Genomic DNA, 18,108 nt, shown 5'->3' on the forward strand with positions numbered 1-18,108 from the left:
CATATCTCCCATGCCTATCAGTTTTTCTTAAAAATTTCAGTTAATCATTTCTTCAACTTGAACTGACTCATTGGAAATTTCAGTCCTGTTTCATGAATGGTAGTAAATCCCATGTCTGACCTTTCATCACTAGTATAAAGCTTTTTCCATGGTCCTTCATCCAAAGAAAGATAGCCATTCAGAATCAAAGCATAGTTACAACCAATTTCAGGATCTTCAAATACCTTACCATATTCCCATTCACCAGAGTTAAATGGTGTAAAATTGATTCCTAAGGATATTGTCTTGCCATTGTCATCTTTCACTGAAAAAAGGTGCTTTATAACGGATGATCTGTGAACGTGGCCTTTCTGAATGTAAGCCGTCAAGTTCTTGGCATCTTCGTTTCTGGTAAAGTAGATGAGGGTTCTGAAATGTTCACTCAACAGATCAGGGATAGTTACTTTTGATGGTAAAGTACTTTTAAACTTTTCATTAAGAACTGACACAACAGTATCTGTAGCCTTCTCATAGTCACCCCCTTCACCAGAAAAATGTGTCCAGTGGCACCAGTCATAGCGGTTGATATAATTTCTTAGCCCCCTACGAAATACACAGTAATCATCATCCAGGTGAATTACCTGTAGTGCTAGTAGATTTGGATCAATGTCTTCATGATGAAATATAACAAGTGGGTCATTACACCCATATCTCTCAGAGTCAATTAAATTAACTACTGTTACTTTGTATTTGCCAGGGAAAAATTTTCTAACAGTACAAATGTGGCCAACGATAGTTCCATCTACCTCAGCGTTCTGAGGTTCTGTGCATGATGCATCCTTTATATCTCCAAAAGAAACTAAATCATCGATTTCCACTTCAAAATCATCATCTGTGTCTTGTTGAGGAAACACATAACCACTTGAGAATATCTCCTTAATGAATGCATCTTCCTCCTGATGACGAGAGTTCAAGGAAGCCATGACTGCACCTAAGGAAAAAAGGTGAAGGTAATGAGTCATAATTTTTGTGGAGGCTAAATTTTTGGAATAAAATTTGAGACTCTTTTTACTCATTGGGATTTACTTGTTAAAACATTTTTGCATACTCAGATATTCTTAAAATAAGAATTGAGAGTTAATGTGCCAGGGCTAGGCCACAGCAACTGAGGCAACCAATGCACAACTGGCATATTGTATTTCTCTTTACATACATACAACTATATATATATATATATATATATATATAATATATATATATATATAATATATATATATATATATATATATATATATATATATAATATATAATATATATATATATATATATATATATATATATATATATATATATATATATATATAATATATATATATATATATATATATATATATATATATATATATATATATTATATATATATATATATATATATATATATATATATATATATATATATATATATATATATATATATATATATATATATATATATATATATATATATATATATATATATATATATATATATATATATATATATATATATATATATATATACATACATACATACATACATACATACATATATATATATATATATATATATATATATATATATATATATATATATATATATATATATATATATATATATATATATATATATATATATATATATATATATATATATATATATATATATATATATATATTATATATTATATATATAAAGAGTACCTGGATAAAGAATTTAACACGATCTGCCAACACCTATCTGCCAACTGCTATATCCACCACACATTATCAGAGGGCTATTAACAAAGCGAATAAAATATACAATAGAGGTCCCACTCACAACAGACAAATAGTTTTCAACAACAAAAAATAAAGCTTCCATCACGATGAAAACATCCAAAAGGCCTCCGAACAACTCAGGCCTAACAATCCTTTCATTTTCCATTATCCCAAATCCATCGGAGTTCGCCTGTTAACGTATACTTAAATAACAAAAGGGAAGAAGCCGGAGTTTACAAGATACCGTGTAGTAATTGTCAGGACATCTACGTAGGCGAGACAGGTAGATCGCTCTTGCAAAGAATAACAGAGCACAAAAGATCAGTACATTATGCTTCAGAGAGTTCGGGAATTTTCCTACATCTCAGAAATACAGGGCATGTCATTAACTGGAGTGGGGCGGAGTTGGTTTTCAAAAGTAGCTGTCCGTACAAAAGAAGGATGCTGGAATCTGCTATCATCAATCAAACCAACAATATGAACCTGTCAGGAGGACATTGGAAATCGGATGACATCGACACCTTAATCCTCAAACCCCTCCTGAAGAAGATGACCCAAGAAACGGGACCGCCAGATCCATCGCCAAATGGGAGCTAATGAGGCCAAAAACCACTAGAGAATTTGGTCATTCTCCTCCTTCTTAAGAAACACCACCTCCATAACATCAGAGGCCTAGGGCCACACCTTTATGTTTTTGTATATATACCATTGTAACTTTCCACCTGTCCGTATTCTACCAGTGAACAGGGGCAGAGAAGCTAGTGCCCAAAATATATGGTTTCAACGTTTAAATAGTGTTTTATGGGCCTTCTTATATTCATATTACACTGTAGTATTACAGGAAAAGACATTCATATATATATATATATATATATATATATATATATATATATATATATATATATATATATATATATATATATATACTCACAAGTCCTGACTGAATTAATCAATGGGTGATCACATGATTCAAGTCAAAAGTACACCAACTAGAAACAAACAAACAAACAAGAGAAACGGCACCAGCACTAAGGATGATGGTGGGCATAAATAAAAAATGCATTTTGTGGCGTGTACATATATGTGTGTGTGTGTGCGATCTCTCGGATTTCTAAATCAGGCATATGGTAAGCCTAATCTGGCTGCATAGCATTTACACACACCATCAGTATTCTAAAATCTGCTAACACCTAACCCACCAACATTGCCTTTGCTGACCATGTCTTGGCCACTGCAAAGCGTCAAGCAGAAAAACTATAGATCAGTTCCTGCAATCATTAATGCACTTTGAAAAAGACTGCAAATCTGAAGCTGTTACTGCATCCCAGCACGCTGACCAAGCCATTCGTGATACTTTCATAATTGTATATCAATCTCTCCTACCATACATCAGCTTCCGTTTGAAAGCTCTGAGATAATATTAGAGACAGTTGTATCTATGGCTAGAAGTCTGGAGATGGCCTAACAGAATGCAGCTTCCTGTAATTGGCTACTAGTCCAACCATCGTAGCATAAGCTGCAGTGAAAGTCTCTGAACTTATGGGTGGAACTGCAAGTTAGACCTCTGGAGAATGTGCTGGTGCTAGGAAAGGGCCACCTCCTCAAAGAACAAGTCAGAAAATGTGTCAGTTTTGTGGATGAGAAAGTCATCCAAGATACTATAAGGGCCCAGATAGAAATCTATATTGCCTATCATGTGGGAAGAAATGTCTCCCATTTTTCTGTGTCCCATAGCGCTGGTATAGAAAAGCCGGTAAAATTTTATAAGTTGCCAATAAGACCCCAGCCAGCCATTTTTGCGCGAAAAACCATTTTGAGTTTTTCATGCAAAAACGACTAGGAAATAATAGGGCACTAAAAGAACCTTAAAATACCAATATAACTTCACCTACGGGTGTTGACTGGTTACAATTTTGCCGTATTAGCTATGGAGGGGGAGGGTATTCTTGCCTTTTTATTTATCATTTGCGCATAGTGTTTATGGGGTTCAAAATAATGAGAATGAAGAGCTCTTTTCAAAAATGTAAGTTACAGTTTCATAGTGTGTATTGGCAACTTATAAAATAATACCGAAAAGCCAAGTAGTAATGTAAGTGCAGCATAAATTGCTGTAACTTCAAATGGTTCCATCAGTCTGTGTTCGATGGTGACTATAAAAGTAAATATTGCAGAACTTAGGCTAGTGCAGTGATCGAGTGGAAGCACACAAAATCTAATTTTATCATGTCAGATTCTGCTAGATCCGTGGATCCCAGAGGCCTATCATCAAAAGAAGTAGTGGTGGTGGGTTAGCATGGATTCTTCCCAAAAATTACGATTCACTTGTGAGCACTGCCTCACTGATATCAACGTACCTCCCTCCCTCATTCTAGATCAGGAATTCAAGAAACTGAACAAATTTGTGAACCTCTCTCAATTCTACGTTATCATTTTCACGTCCAATCACTGAATCTTTGACTACTAAGCTACTTAGCCTACTCTGCCCAGTGGTCTTTTAACTCAACACTCAAGATGATACCCGATAACCTAGTCTCACATATTAAAATTTGCGTCTGTTCAATAACGCAACTATGGCCTACTAACAGCAAAAATTTGAATCATCCATGAGAAAGTCAATGAAAAGTTAATGAACGTTTTGAAACGACTTGCACGCAATATTAAAACAAGAAATAAACAAGCACTAACCTTACCTTACCTTGCGGGGACTTCTACGAGTTACGCTATTTACACAAACACCGGTTATATAACCGTTGCTCAAAGGTATCGGGGGATAGCGAACTCGTGGTACGTTCACCTGTTCTAGATTAAGTCAGCTTCAGGCTGGAATCAATTGCTCCTAGCGTAGCGTCAGTGACCGTTGCACTGTTGCATATCAACTGGTGGCGGTTCTTTTATGCTGAACTGCAGGGCAGTGTTGCCAGACACACATGCCGGAATTATGAGGTTTCTGAATCCAATACACGTTACAGCACGAGCGGGGCGGATCACATCATGTGACGTCACAACCAGTGTTACCACACTCTCGGATTGGAATTATCGTACTGGCTCCTCAAAATTATGGGTTTTTTAGTAAAAATATCGTACAAAATTGTAGATTTTATCGTAATTATTATCTTACACTGTTTCTGATATTTAACACATTTTTTATAATTTGACAAAATAATGAATATATGTATGATTTCTTTGTAGTCAATAATATCTTGCAATTTACATAATTAAGAAAAAAATACAAATGAAACATTTCTCTCTACAAAAACGAAAAAAATGGAAATATGAATAATTAGTTAATGTTATGAACAATTGTTATGAACAAATTATTACTATATTGTATTAACACTGTGGTAAAAAAAAAAGTATACAACTTAGAACGTCACTTCTTTCCATAATGTAAACTAAACTGATAACGAATTAACACAAAGATATGTGAGTTGATAGGCCTACTCATACATATCTTTAAACACCCCAAAACATCGAAAATCAAAATAGCATCACTGAGTAGTAATTTAAAATAAATATATATAATTAAACATGACTGGTACTGATACTTATCCCATGATAAAGAAATTAATAACATTAATAATTGTAAAGTATATCTTTAAGAATCTTCTTCCAAATCAAATTCATGTTCTCTGATGTTCTGGAATAACTGTGCATGGTTATTTATTCTGGAAAACATATCATTTGCAGGAGTAAAATGAACACATGGCCCTCCTGAAACTATGATGCAACTAGCAGAGAGAAGAGCCCCATTAACTGCCCTTGTTTTCAGTCTGTTTCTTTGTTTGGTTTTAAAGAGGTTAACTTTACTGAGCACTCGTTCGCATTCAGCATTAGAGTGCAGCAAGCAAAGAGCAGTAAGAGCAAAATTGGCTAGGTCTGAAAAACTAGACTCTTTTTGGGACACTACTCCCCAGAACTTATCAGGTGACTTATTAACGAGATGTTTAAGTTCATGTTGCAATATGAGAAACATTCTCCATTGATCATCCAGCTTTTGAAGCAGTGAGTGGTCATCTGGGGGTACAATCAGAGGAAGCTCAGATGCAAGAGGGGATAAGGAAGGGATCCTTTCTCTGAATTCTGATGAGAGAGCATTTTTTGGACAGAGACAGTTTCACTTTGACAGGACACCATCTTTGAAATTATACCTCTTCTTTATTTGTGTGCATGCCACTACAAAGAAACTTCTACACCTCTGAAAAAACTCCTGCTGTTGAGCTTTCTTTTCCTTCCTGTATGGAGGGGTTTTTTAATCCTTGCATAACTTTAACTCCTAGGTACATTTGGCTGTCACTAAGATGCCTGTCATGTCTTCCAGGATTTACAGTATTTAGGTCATAAATGGGAGGAGGTCTCTGAATAGCATGGACACTTTATCATGGAGAACTGTTATCACTGCTTTATCTGACTGGAAAAATTTGTTGAACTCAGTAAACTTTGGAGTTCACCGATCACTTATATTTGTAATTATATACTTATCAACGCCTTAGAATTATCGTACAAACCGTACGATAATTGAAAATGCTATCGTACATCGTACCAAGGCCGTTTTTATCGTACATGTACGATGATTAACGTACGTGTGGCAACACTGGTCACAACCAAAGTGACAATCACAACTTCCGCATCCAGCGCAAGTTCTTTCTTGTCGGCGTTCCCGTCGTGTACAGTTGCTGCTGCCAGTTGCCACAAAACGCATCTTTCATTGGGAAATAGGGAAATAATTGTTTTATGCCTGTTTTCCCTCTTTTTAAAAACGATCAGGGATAGTCTGCATCAACTGGCTATTGCGTGCTGCAGAGAACTGAATTATGTGCCCGAGTCTTAAGGGGCCCATACACGTTCAAAAAAAGCGTCAAAATCAAAATTTTGCATCAAAATTTTGATATCAAAATTTTGATGCAAAATTTGAGTGTGTGTAGGACGTTTTGATGTCAAAAAAAGATTTGAAGCAAAATTTTGATTGATCAAATCCGTTTGATATTTTTTGACGAGTCGTCAAATTTTTGATGCGTGTGTGGGCTCCTGTCAAAATTTTGATCAAACTTTTTAGTTCGCAGGTGACTGACGAGAAGATAGGACCGCCATGTCTGTGAAGAAGGAGGCCGAAAAGAAATTTTTGATTGAAGTTTTACGAGAATTCTGTCAGCAGTATTTTAAAAACGCTGACATTATCATAATCGAATTTACTTGCAAAGGATAATTATCCAAGGATTCTCTCTCTCTCTCTCTCTCTCTCTCTCTCTCTCTCTCTCTCTCTCTCTCTCTCTCTTCCCCAAAAAAAAGGAACAGACACGTGGAAAATCTTACAAGGATCCATTTCAACCAAGACAAAATCCACGCGGGATGGGCTTACATTACAGCTAAACCTGCGTTTCTTTTTTATTATTTTTTTTTTTACTCTGTCTCCTGTTTTACACAAAAAATTAAACTATATAACTAACAAATACCTCAGGACAGCGCAAAAATGAGAAATATCCAACAACCAGATATAACTGGAATCATGAACCTTCCCTTACCCAAGCACTTATTATCAACCTTAATTATTATTCGTTATAACCTTCCATATTATTCGTTATAACCTTTACGTTTCCGACATTTTCCTCTGCGTCAGAGCGTGGAATGTGAAAAACTTCTCTTGCAAAAGGTGAGCTGAATTTCTACAAAATGGCCTCTTCAACTAATAGCTATCGTTTCAATGAAACAAGGAATATTTCCACTTCATCTTTTCCTCTGTTCATGATGCTCACAATGCCAACACTAGCGCTATGGCCACTGATGCATCCATGTCGAAGATTTTGACGATACTGAATTTTGATGGGAAAAACGCCTAAACGTGTGTGGGCAATTATGCATCAAAATTTTGTATCAAAGTTACACGTCAAAATTTTGATGCAAAATTTTGACGCTTATTTTGAACGTGTATGGCCACCTTTAAGGAAAAGTCGTCGGAACCGTTGAATTTTTAATACGCTTGAAAGGAAAGTACATGTTGTTCTCATAGTTAAAAAAAAAAAAAACAAGCTTTCATGGTGTCAACGTGACAGATATAATTCATGCTGTGTCGTGATAGCAGTTGGAATTTATCGTAGTAGTTGAAATGTGTCGTAACAGCAGCTGAAATATTACCAGGAATATTAAAAATACGTCGTATTCCCTTTAGATGCTAACAATGGCTTTCTATATGTATGCCGTTATGTGTTCTTTAAACTTCTACAGTATAAATACGAAATACAATAATATGTTGTAATCCTCACTCCTGTACGGATGCTGGGACGTGAAAACATGGAAGTCACCATGGGCATGAGTGCTGCTGCCTCATACCCCATATCATGATTTTAAAAACAGAATATGCACTAACCTTCATGGGTCTGAGAGTGCATGGCTGTGGTCCAGAAGAGAAATAAGCTGGAGTCGATTCATTTAAGAGAGAACATAGAAAAAAGACATGTATGCAGGAATGGAGAGGACAGATGGAAGCTTCCTGTTACGCCTTTTTCGTGTCAGAAAGACACTAAGGACAAGTGAAACATTACAGACATGCTAGTTTGAAGATTGCTAAGGTATACGGGAAATGAATCCTAAAATGCGTTTGGAAAAGGGAGCTGGAAATACGCGGCTCCCAAAGAATATTTGTATGTACACTTAAGAAAGGGAAAAAGAGTGAGAAGAGTTTGGAAGGACCAACTGATAGATATAAAAGTGTGGGAACGGGAGCGGCTGGAAGCCCCATTCCTGTTTGAGAGAAATCATTCAAAATGTTCATGATATCCGGCAAGTATCAGGTTATTAACCAACACTGGTTGCCTGACAATTGTCTGATCCTGTGTCCCCTCCAAAAACCCCAACCATCTGTATGACCCATACATAGCAAAAAAACTTGGCTCCCTACTGGATCATGTCTGACTGAGCCCTGATGATTAGTTCAAACTTTGACAAAAGCCACGGTGCCACCAGTGGGATAATTTTGCGATGGCACCGAACTGGATGCTCTATTTGAACACAGCGCGGGACAGTTTGACCAAGCGAATACCTCATTATGACCAGAATGTTATTTAGTGCCTTTGCTTGTGGTATGATTAACAGATTCTGTCATATGCAGGCAGATTCCAGAATTCTCAATCTTTCTGCATCTTACATCTATATCACATACTCTCCCTGCACTATAAAATTTTTTGAAAATATTCCTTGTTTTCGCCACCTCTGTCTTACAGGATCTACACTTTTTAAGTTTGGGTTAAATTTTATTAATTTTAGCCTGTCGAGCCAAGCATTAGGGCACTTTGGTCAGTCAGTGGTAAGTCCGTGAAAAGAGGGAGTTGGAGTGGTTGGACAGCAAGATACAGAGACAAAGGAAGTAAAACAAATGAAGTAAAAAAGATCTGAAGGTGGAACCGGGAGAAAACTCCGCGGTTGCACCGATCAGTAGTAGTTGAAAAAATTAATCAGAGTTCTTAAGGTGACTGGAAAAGTCCTCTGGCCTGCCCTCACAACTTCCTGCGTGAGCACTCCCTCAAGTCACAGCAAGTTTGCCCGCTTTCTTTATGCGCCAGGCCGCCGGCGTAGCTTATCTTAGTGCGGCCCAGCAACCTGTTGGAGCTTGCCTGCGATCAAGTTCACGCACTATGACATGTAGATTGGATTATAAAATTTAGGCCAAAGACCAATTGGTGAGACCTACGAGGTCATTCAGCGCTGAAAGGAAAAATGAGAGTAGAGGTTTTTGAAGTGTAACGGGAAAAACCTCGCAGTTGTACTAAGAAACAATTGCTAGAAGAGGATGAAGGTAAGATGCAAGAAAGATAATAAGAAGGGAGGTAAAATAAAAGGCATCAAAGGGATTGTAACTAGGGCCGAAGGAACGTTGCAAAGAACTTTAAGCAATGCCTACAGTGTACCGCATGAGGTGCACTGATGGCACTAACTCCCGTACCCCGGGTCAGGAAGATTAGGAAGTATATCTTAGTTTAACCAGACCACTGAGCTGGTTAACTGCTCTCCTAGGGCTGGCCCGAAGGATTAGACTTATTTTTACGTGGCTAAAGTAGGGCATATTCAAATGTATAGTAAACGTAACTTTGCCCTTAAGCATATTTTTGTATATTAAGGTTCATTTCAATTTTCTTTCGCCCTGACTTCACCACACTGCTGTGCAGCGAGTGTGAATGTGCATTCATTCATGGAGATCCATTGCCAACCTTCGTGAATACATTTATACTTCCTATATTTGTCTCATTTCCTATCATAAAAGATAATTACACAACAGGATACAGGGCTTAGGCCAAAGACCAAGCGCTGGGACCTGAGGTCATTCCGCGCTTAAATAGAAATTGACAGTGAAAGTTGTAACAAGAGGAAAACCTCACAGTTGCACTATGAATCAGTTGTTAGGAGAGGGTGGGAAGGAAGTTGGAACGAAGAAAATATGAACGGAGGTACAGTAACAGGACTGAAAGGGGTTGCAGCATGAGGGGCACTGACGGGACTAACCCACTACGAGGTAAAGATTATTGGACTTCCGGCATCACAGGCTGTCGTATCTGTTTACTCATTATATTTTACAACAAATCCTGCTGCCAATGTTTCATTTGCTATTCATAAAGTATTTTTGTAATTCAGTGCTTACTGCATCAGCCAACGGCAATCAGTTTCAGTGGCATTAACCCCACACTCAACACTCTTCTTGCTGAAACTTGCAGCCGGTGAGAATAGGTACGACTTTTTTTCTTCCCTCACACAGAATAATTTTCCCACTCTTTATATATTATTATTACCTTGATCCTGTCATTTTTTAATAATCACCTGGGCCAACTACAGGGAGATCTTAATTTCTGAAGGAAAGAACAGTTCATTAGCTTAACATTAAAGCCAACCTCATTATATAATGATACTGTACACATCGTTACCCACTATGTAGTCCAAAACTTGAAAAGGTAATACAGCATAGCAACAATTAAGTGAAACAAGGAAAAAATAATATTTGTCCCAAAATGTACTGTAGTACAACTGCTGTAGATTTTAAAAAAATTTTTTGTCCAGCAGATTCCAAACTTTAATCTCTCATATTTAAAATTTAAAACAGGATATCAGGCATTTTTATTCATTTAAAAACATATGAAAACATTGTACCATGAGCACTGGGACCCACAAGGTCATTCAATGCTGAACGGATGGATGTATGATATTTAGGGTAAAAGCCCAGGCACTGGGGCCAAGGAAATTGACGGTTAGTAAGAAAGTTTGCAAGGTGTAACAGGAGGAAAACCTCGTAGTTGCACTAGGAAACAAGCTTTAGAGAGGGTGGGAAGTAAAATGGAAGAAAGAGAATATGAACGGAGATACAGTAAAAGAAATGAAAGAGGTTGTAGTTAGGAGCCAAAGGGACGCTGCAAAGACCCTTAAGTAATGCCTACAGTGCACCACTTGAGGTGCACTGACAGCACTAACCCCTCAAGGGACCATTCCTTGGGGAACTTCCTATACACTCACTTCACAGATGAGCAAATAAGGCCAATTAAAACCAAGCCCTATACAAATAAGATTTATTGCAACTCAGACATTCTTACAATGCACACTATACAAATGATGATCCACGATCCACTTCTTTCTCCCCTCTAATTAAGGTTTAATAATACAAACTGAAGACAAATATCTCCATACTTCTAAACAGATATTCACCTTCCTCTTCCTATCAAATACAGTACAGCAGTTAAGACAGAAACAAATGGAAGAAAACACTTCAGGCACAAATGACAGTTTACAAGATAAATGTAATAAAGTGCTGGAAAACTTCTCATTTTTTTAATAAGGCAACTTTCATTTGCTCAAGTGATCAGCAGAAAATATTTGCATTTCAGTAATCAACAGCATTTTCCCCTTAAGTTTCAAATCAGCTCACATGATTTGAACATTTTGAAAGTTAATTTCTGCTCCTCCATGTACCTCCCAAGGTTCTCTAACTAAACTTTAACCTTTCATATACTGCTCTAGATGCAGATGCAAATTTCCACTGTTTCAAATAATTTGTACTAATGTCTATGCTAACCTCCCAAATAACATAACATTAACTCACAAGTAATGTAAGAATAAAAAAAAAAAATCACAACAAAATATTCTCCCTTTCATGCAGGCCACATTCCTGGGAGAACCCAAGATCTTAACAGCATTCTTTATGTTAAATTTCCTTCTCAGGATACTCCTTATATTACACCTGCTTCATGTTTTGTCATCATCGGCATTCAAATTTTGCACACAAACTACTCACTGAGATTTTTATAGGGGTTCTAACATAGAGACAAGTATTTAAAAATACATAATGATGTACAGCAAAAACATTCACATGGACAAAAATGCATGAATATGTTTCACAAAAAAAATTCAGTCAATAATAATAAAAAAAATAAGATTTACCAAATAACAGAGTTAGATGTACAATTTATGAAATAATTACAAAAATGTTCAAGTACCCTAATGTAATACAATCTGAATTGTCTGGATCTACCAACACTAAGGAATAAATTTTTAAAATACAGGGTATTCTTAATACATTACAACATAAAGTACCATTACCCTCAGCAGATGGGAAATAAAATCATATAATTCTAAGAGGTTCAATAAAATTATTGTTCTGTTTATCATCTTTCACTTTAATAGATTTGAAATTCCCACATTTTTGGGTGAACTGTGGGGACAAAGGCAGCTGTGTAATAATGATGACAGCAAAAGCAATGTAGCCTACTGTTAGATCTTAATGAAATGACAAACAGATTAATCACCACTAACTACTTTCAACAACAGGGAAACCTCTCCTTGTTTATTGGGAAAAAAAAAAAAAAAAAAAAAACTATCATGTAATTTCTAGACATGAATGTTTATGATTTTGATCCCACAGATAGTACAGATTACTGCCACGACAGTAACCTATTGATAATATTTGCATATTTAGGGAAGATATAGAGAGGTTGCCAGTGTCAAAATCCACAAATTAATTAAGTGACCAATGACTGAATTACTTGATTATACCAAATACTGTAGTGAAAAGGAGACTTTTATGGCCGTCAATTTGAGCAATGTATTTAACTATGCGGTCTGGTCAAGCTGCCTGAAAGTTTTTAATAATAATAATAATAATAAAAATAATAACAACAATCTGTCCAGCCCAGGTATATAAAATTAATAAAAGGGACAGATATTATATATTTAAAAAAGATCCACGTTCAAACAACCGTAGATAGAGGATCTGTTCACTGACATGACACACTTAAAAAACTGTGGAATTCTAAAAGATCCCATTAATCATTTTATAAATGCATAAAATATTACTGATAAAGATGGTAGATACACCTAGAGTCACAAAACAAGCCTTGTGAAAATAAAATATCAAATTTTCAGAAAATTTCCTCTTTTACAAAAGCAAGGAATAATCCTATCTGAATTCCCATATCTGTCTTACACTGCAACATTTATCTTGCATTAGTTACTGAAACTTCCAACTATTAGATCAAGCTTGAACCCCAACATTTATAGGCTGAATTACCAATAAACCAAAAACAAACATAATGAAAACAATAATTACAGCAAATGGCCACAGGAATTAACATGTCAAAATTCCTGACAATCTGAAAATATCTGAAGCCTATTTAAATTTAATTAGCTAGTAATTTTGGAATTAATTTTTAAAAAATCTGAACTGATATATAATCTCTTCAACTACCTCTTAATCTGAAAATAGAGCCCAGCCAAATCGCCCCACTCTAAATACGATCAAGTTATTAATGAGTATGGGATTTTATTTTAACAAACAAGTTCCAGATATGTGGAAATGTATGAACTTTGACCACAAGAACATCTGTACACATTTCACTACCACTGGGATAAAATTAAACCCTCTTCATAATCCTGACTTAGAAATGTAGAATTAGACAATTTGCAGCACCATGTACATACAATATATTCGTTTACATTTTCAGTACACTGTATATGGGGTAACACAATTTTAATCTGTATAAATATTTAGTTCAAGATGTAAATAACCATCTTACTGTTTGCATGATGCTTTTGTTGGCACAATTATAGGCTAAAATGCTAGGACAATTTAAGATGGAATAATAGCAGGAAAGAATACAAAGGCTGTAGAAATGCTTAGAAGAATTGTGAAAATGTGGACTTGAGGCTAATAGGAAAGAGGCAGGAACAAACACAAGGAAAAATATAAATTCTGGTGGAGTGGAGGTGGGGCAAGACAAAATGAAGTTAGCACAGAATATGAATTAGTAGAAAATGTGACAGAAGTGAGTGACAGGACAATGATTATATAGAAACTATGAAAGCACATAACACATACTCTCAGCTTGAGCACTGTAAGCATGAAATTTAACAGATACAGTGACTGGAGTGCCAGTCAAAGGGTGAATTAGGAAGAAACTTAAATGGGCATATCTGAAAATTAAACAGGTGTAAACAGAGTACAATGCAAAACCATGAAATAAATATAGGAGTTTTGCCTGAACCAAGGCTTAGATATGCTAAATATAGTGCAAGAAGCCCATTTAGGATGTAAAAAGGAAGAAAATTATTGCACTGTTACACCATGTCTAAATGCAACAAGCTGCAATACACTGAATTAATGTAGCTGGAATAAAAGACGACTAGAGAGAGGAAGAGAGAGAGAGAGAGAGAAAATCATTCAACTGGCATTCAATCTAAAGCAGAGGTTGGCAAGGAAGAGCATAGACAGGCATATAATGAGAAACGGATGGAGACTAGGAGGTAGGCTGTGAGGAGAAAAATAAAAACATGGTATGAATCAAATCACAATCTCAACATAGAAGGAAGATTGCAAATGATGAAACTGAAAAGATATAAAAAGACAAAGCATATAAAAATAAAAAGGGACAAATTCAAGCAGAAGAGGGGAAAATAATGGAGGCAGTATACTTCAGAAATGTCCTAAACAGAGAAAATTAATATGAACTGGATGATACCAACAGGATAAAGTGACTAATGTGATATCCAAAGGGGTTAGGAAAAGCCTTTCAGAAATAGGTGGAAAAGATCCAAAAACATAAAAATTGTGTTAGAAAAGCATGTAATTAAAGCACTGGAGAAAGTATGATAGAAAGGATGACAATGACGATTAACACCAACACGCCCAATTTTGCATTAAGACCAGACGTTATCATAGAAGGAATTGCTATGACTAGGTTGCCTTGGAAGAACACTATACTATGAAGAGGGTAATGACAGGGCAGTAAAGAAAAATAAATAAAAATAACAAATAGCAACAACCTGGAGAAATTTGAAAGAATGAAGTAAACAAGCTTATTCAACTACTGAAGAGAAAAATGAGCACCTACAAAAAATATTGGTGATTTTAAACAGGTGTAACTACAAAATGCTAAGATTTATACCAGACATGAATTGAGATATTATACTGTACATACAAAGTTGTCATACTGTCTAAAGGATGAAATAAACTGATATTTAAAAGTCTGAGATTGTTTGGGCACGACATGAAGGGAAAAATCTAACATGAGGCTGGAACTTTTAGTTTGCATGGTTTTCCTCCAATTTCTCTGGTAAAATATAGAGATATTCAAATAATAGTTGCTATTTATTTTTAAATCTTTAGTGCCTCCCTTACTTTTGAATCAGATCTGGACATAAATGTTCATTGAAACATCCCATCAATGCAACTGTGGATGAATGTATGATCAATATACAAACCAGATGGTAACACATACTTATTCAATTACAATCAAAATCCAACATCCTTAAAGGACTAAGCTCTGCAACTGAAATGTCCATTTTTATTTCTCAAGTTTCTACCAAAGAGGTAAGATGAAATTTATTGCACCTTTACAGAATTAGCCTAACTTCTTGATTCCTTCATCTAACAGCCTTTACATATAGGTTCTCCATGTTCCAACTATTTCAAGCTGTTTACTTAGCCTCTGACCTTCCAACTAGCCTTCCTATCAATCACATGTACATGCTATCCAGTTAGATTGTCCTTTCACAGACAACTTTTACACTAGCCTGATATATTAGGACAGGAGTACCATTTTCCAAGCTTTGGGTTATTTAACTGCCATTCCAGATTTTTAGAAAAACACCCTGCTAATAACACATAATAAACCTCTTCCCTTACGTATGTCTTACAAGACTTGCCTACACTCTATCCAATTCTGAAAACTCACTTCATAACAGAATATCGTCTATCACTCTCCCAAAAGTAGGCTGGTCATTTCTGTAGAAAACAAAGAAAGGAATGGTCCTATGTGTTAAAATGGCTACTCCTAGAAAATAAACCTTTATTGTTTACAAAAACTTAATATCAATCAACCCTATACAAATCTTAAATCTGTAAAATCCTCAATCTCTTTTCCTTCTTTTATCTCTGTCATCTCTTCCACGATCATCTCCATCTGGATTTCTCTTAGTAGCTTTCTTAGCTTCTGACAGAAGTCCAATGACACCAAACAAGTCATCATCATCTTTCTCCTCACCAACTCCTGATCGTTGGAACTCTACTGGGCCAGAGCGACTTGCACCCGTGTCTGCTCCTGAAAAACCTCGATCTGGCACAAAACGAGCAGTAGACAAAAGCTGGTCAAGATCAGCGGCATATTCACTTTCAGCATTCCTTGTTGGTCTATAAATGTTGGAGCTAATGTTGCTACCCTGTTGCCAAGGCCTGTCATATACATTATAAGCCTCATCATCTCCAAATCCAGAATCCATCCCACGAGACTGATTGAATAACCTCTGATCAAACTGGGCCTCTCCACCACCTGCTGTTTTCTGAGGCAAGCCAAGTGCAATCTGTTCTGTGACATCACGCTCACGGTTGGCCAATTTACCACGTCTTTCTGCTGAAGAATTTGCAATAGCATTCTCACGCTTTCGGTCCCTAAAAAAAAAAAAATGTATTAGTTAAGTATCAAAAGTCACCAGAAGCCATATGAGTACAGTACTGAGCAAAAGCTTTCTGTAATATACAAAAAATAAAGTACAAGCATAAATTTCATTACCTTGCTCGATCAATGCGTAATTTTTCTCTCTCTTTTTCTGCCTCATCTGCTCCTGCTGTTGCTGGTCGCAATCCTGCATGTTCTTCTCTTGCTTTCTTAGCAAGCACCTTGAGGGATTCCTCTTTCCTGACTTTTTCCTTTTGAGCCATCTTCTTTTCTAGCTGAGCTCTCATTTCCACCTGTAAAATTATTTGACTTCAGCTTCACGATTCAGAACATTTCTGTAAACTAATATATTTTGAAAATATCATGTTTTAACAAGATAAGTAGAATAAAATAAGAAAGGCTATACAAACCTGTTCTCTGGCTTTTCTATCGGCAATATAGAGGGCTTCAGACAGCTTTGCAAACTTTTCATTAATATGAACAGATTGTAGACCTCTACCATCAGCAGCCAGACGTTTATCTAGAGGAATTGTATAACCCTTGGCATTTTTCCAATTACTAACACAAGGTGGGATTCTCCACTCTTGTTGCTCTTTGACTGTGACCTAAAATTAGAATACTGTTAAAATATATGGACTCAAGGACAATAAAGGCACAAGGTTGGAAGAAATACACGATACATGCAATTAGTACCTCAAAGAATTCCATTGTTTTATAACTATTCCCATGATATAAAATGGTTAATGAAACTTTAAATTTTATATACTCACAAGTTACTATGACCATTTAATCTGTGTTAAGAAAATGTTTATGAATAAGTGACAAGGCTGTATTTTCAGAAAAAGACAAATACTACAGTAGTCAATTTTGTGGATCACTTGAAAATATGTCAACAGTTTTGCAAGGGCTTTAAGATCCACTCCCATTACAAGTGCAGCAACGTGGACCCACCAATCTGAAGTCAATTCCTACATAACAGTCTCCCCATATTACACATTACTTATGGAATCAAAAAATAACCCAGAAATGGCTATTATTACTTTTGTATTTTCCATTACATATTTGTTAAATAAATAATACCTACTCTGTTACCAAAAATGTTTCACAGAAAATTATTAAAACTTACCATAAATTCCTTCCTAGTATAAAAATTTGACAACCATTCCAAAAAGTTTTTCAATAATACTGTATAGCATTCTGTTAAACAATTGAACTTCCAACTACAATTGACATATAGAATAAAAAAATAATCTGCCAAATAGAATTAGTTCCCAGTTTCAACTATGTTTTTACTTACCTAGTTCATTTTAGTTAGATTACTTCATGGGCGAAAGTCTTGTAAATTTTAATCAAGTTGAAAATAATTACACTGTTACAAATCAGTTACATTTAAATGTAACCCAACATATCAGTT

General features: G+C 35.7%; 2 protein-coding genes across 5 annotated transcripts in view; both read right to left on the reverse strand.

The window, feature by feature from the left end:
- Positions 1–4,784, reverse strand: part of LOC136849120 (uncharacterized) — a 4,846-nt gene extending 62 nt beyond the window's left edge. Inside the window, exons 1-2 of one of the 3 annotated variants that reach the window (XM_067122093.1) lie at positions 4,462–4,784; positions 1–970 (exon numbers count right to left, since the gene is read on the reverse strand). The exon at positions 1–970 is cut by the window's left edge and continues 62 nt beyond it. In XM_067122093.1, the coding sequence (XP_066978194.1) occupies positions 45–962 (918 nt within the window). In that variant the 5' untranslated portion in view covers positions 963–970; positions 4,462–4,784 and the 3' untranslated portion in view covers positions 1–44. The remainder of the gene's footprint in view (positions 971–4,461) is intronic. The other 2 variants (XM_067122096.1, XM_067122097.1) reach the window with 2 other exon arrangements.
- A 6,520-nt stretch (positions 4,785–11,304) lies between these two features.
- Bx42 (Puff-specific protein Bx42) overlaps positions 11,305–18,108 on the reverse strand; it is a 34,962-nt gene continuing 28,158 nt past the window's right edge. For both annotated transcript variants that reach the window (XM_067122085.1, XM_067122086.1), the window contains exons 7-9: positions 17,105–17,299; positions 16,809–16,987; positions 11,305–16,687 (exon numbers count right to left, since the gene is read on the reverse strand). In XM_067122085.1, the coding sequence (XP_066978186.1) occupies positions 16,150–16,687; positions 16,809–16,987; positions 17,105–17,299 (912 nt within the window). In that variant the 3' untranslated portion in view covers positions 11,305–16,149. The remainder of the gene's footprint in view (positions 16,688–16,808; positions 16,988–17,104; positions 17,300–18,108) is intronic.

This window comes from Macrobrachium rosenbergii, chromosome 20, assembly GCF_040412425.1.
Source record: "Macrobrachium rosenbergii isolate ZJJX-2024 chromosome 20, ASM4041242v1, whole genome shotgun sequence".
NCBI lineage: Eukaryota > Metazoa > Arthropoda > Malacostraca > Decapoda > Palaemonidae > Macrobrachium > Macrobrachium rosenbergii.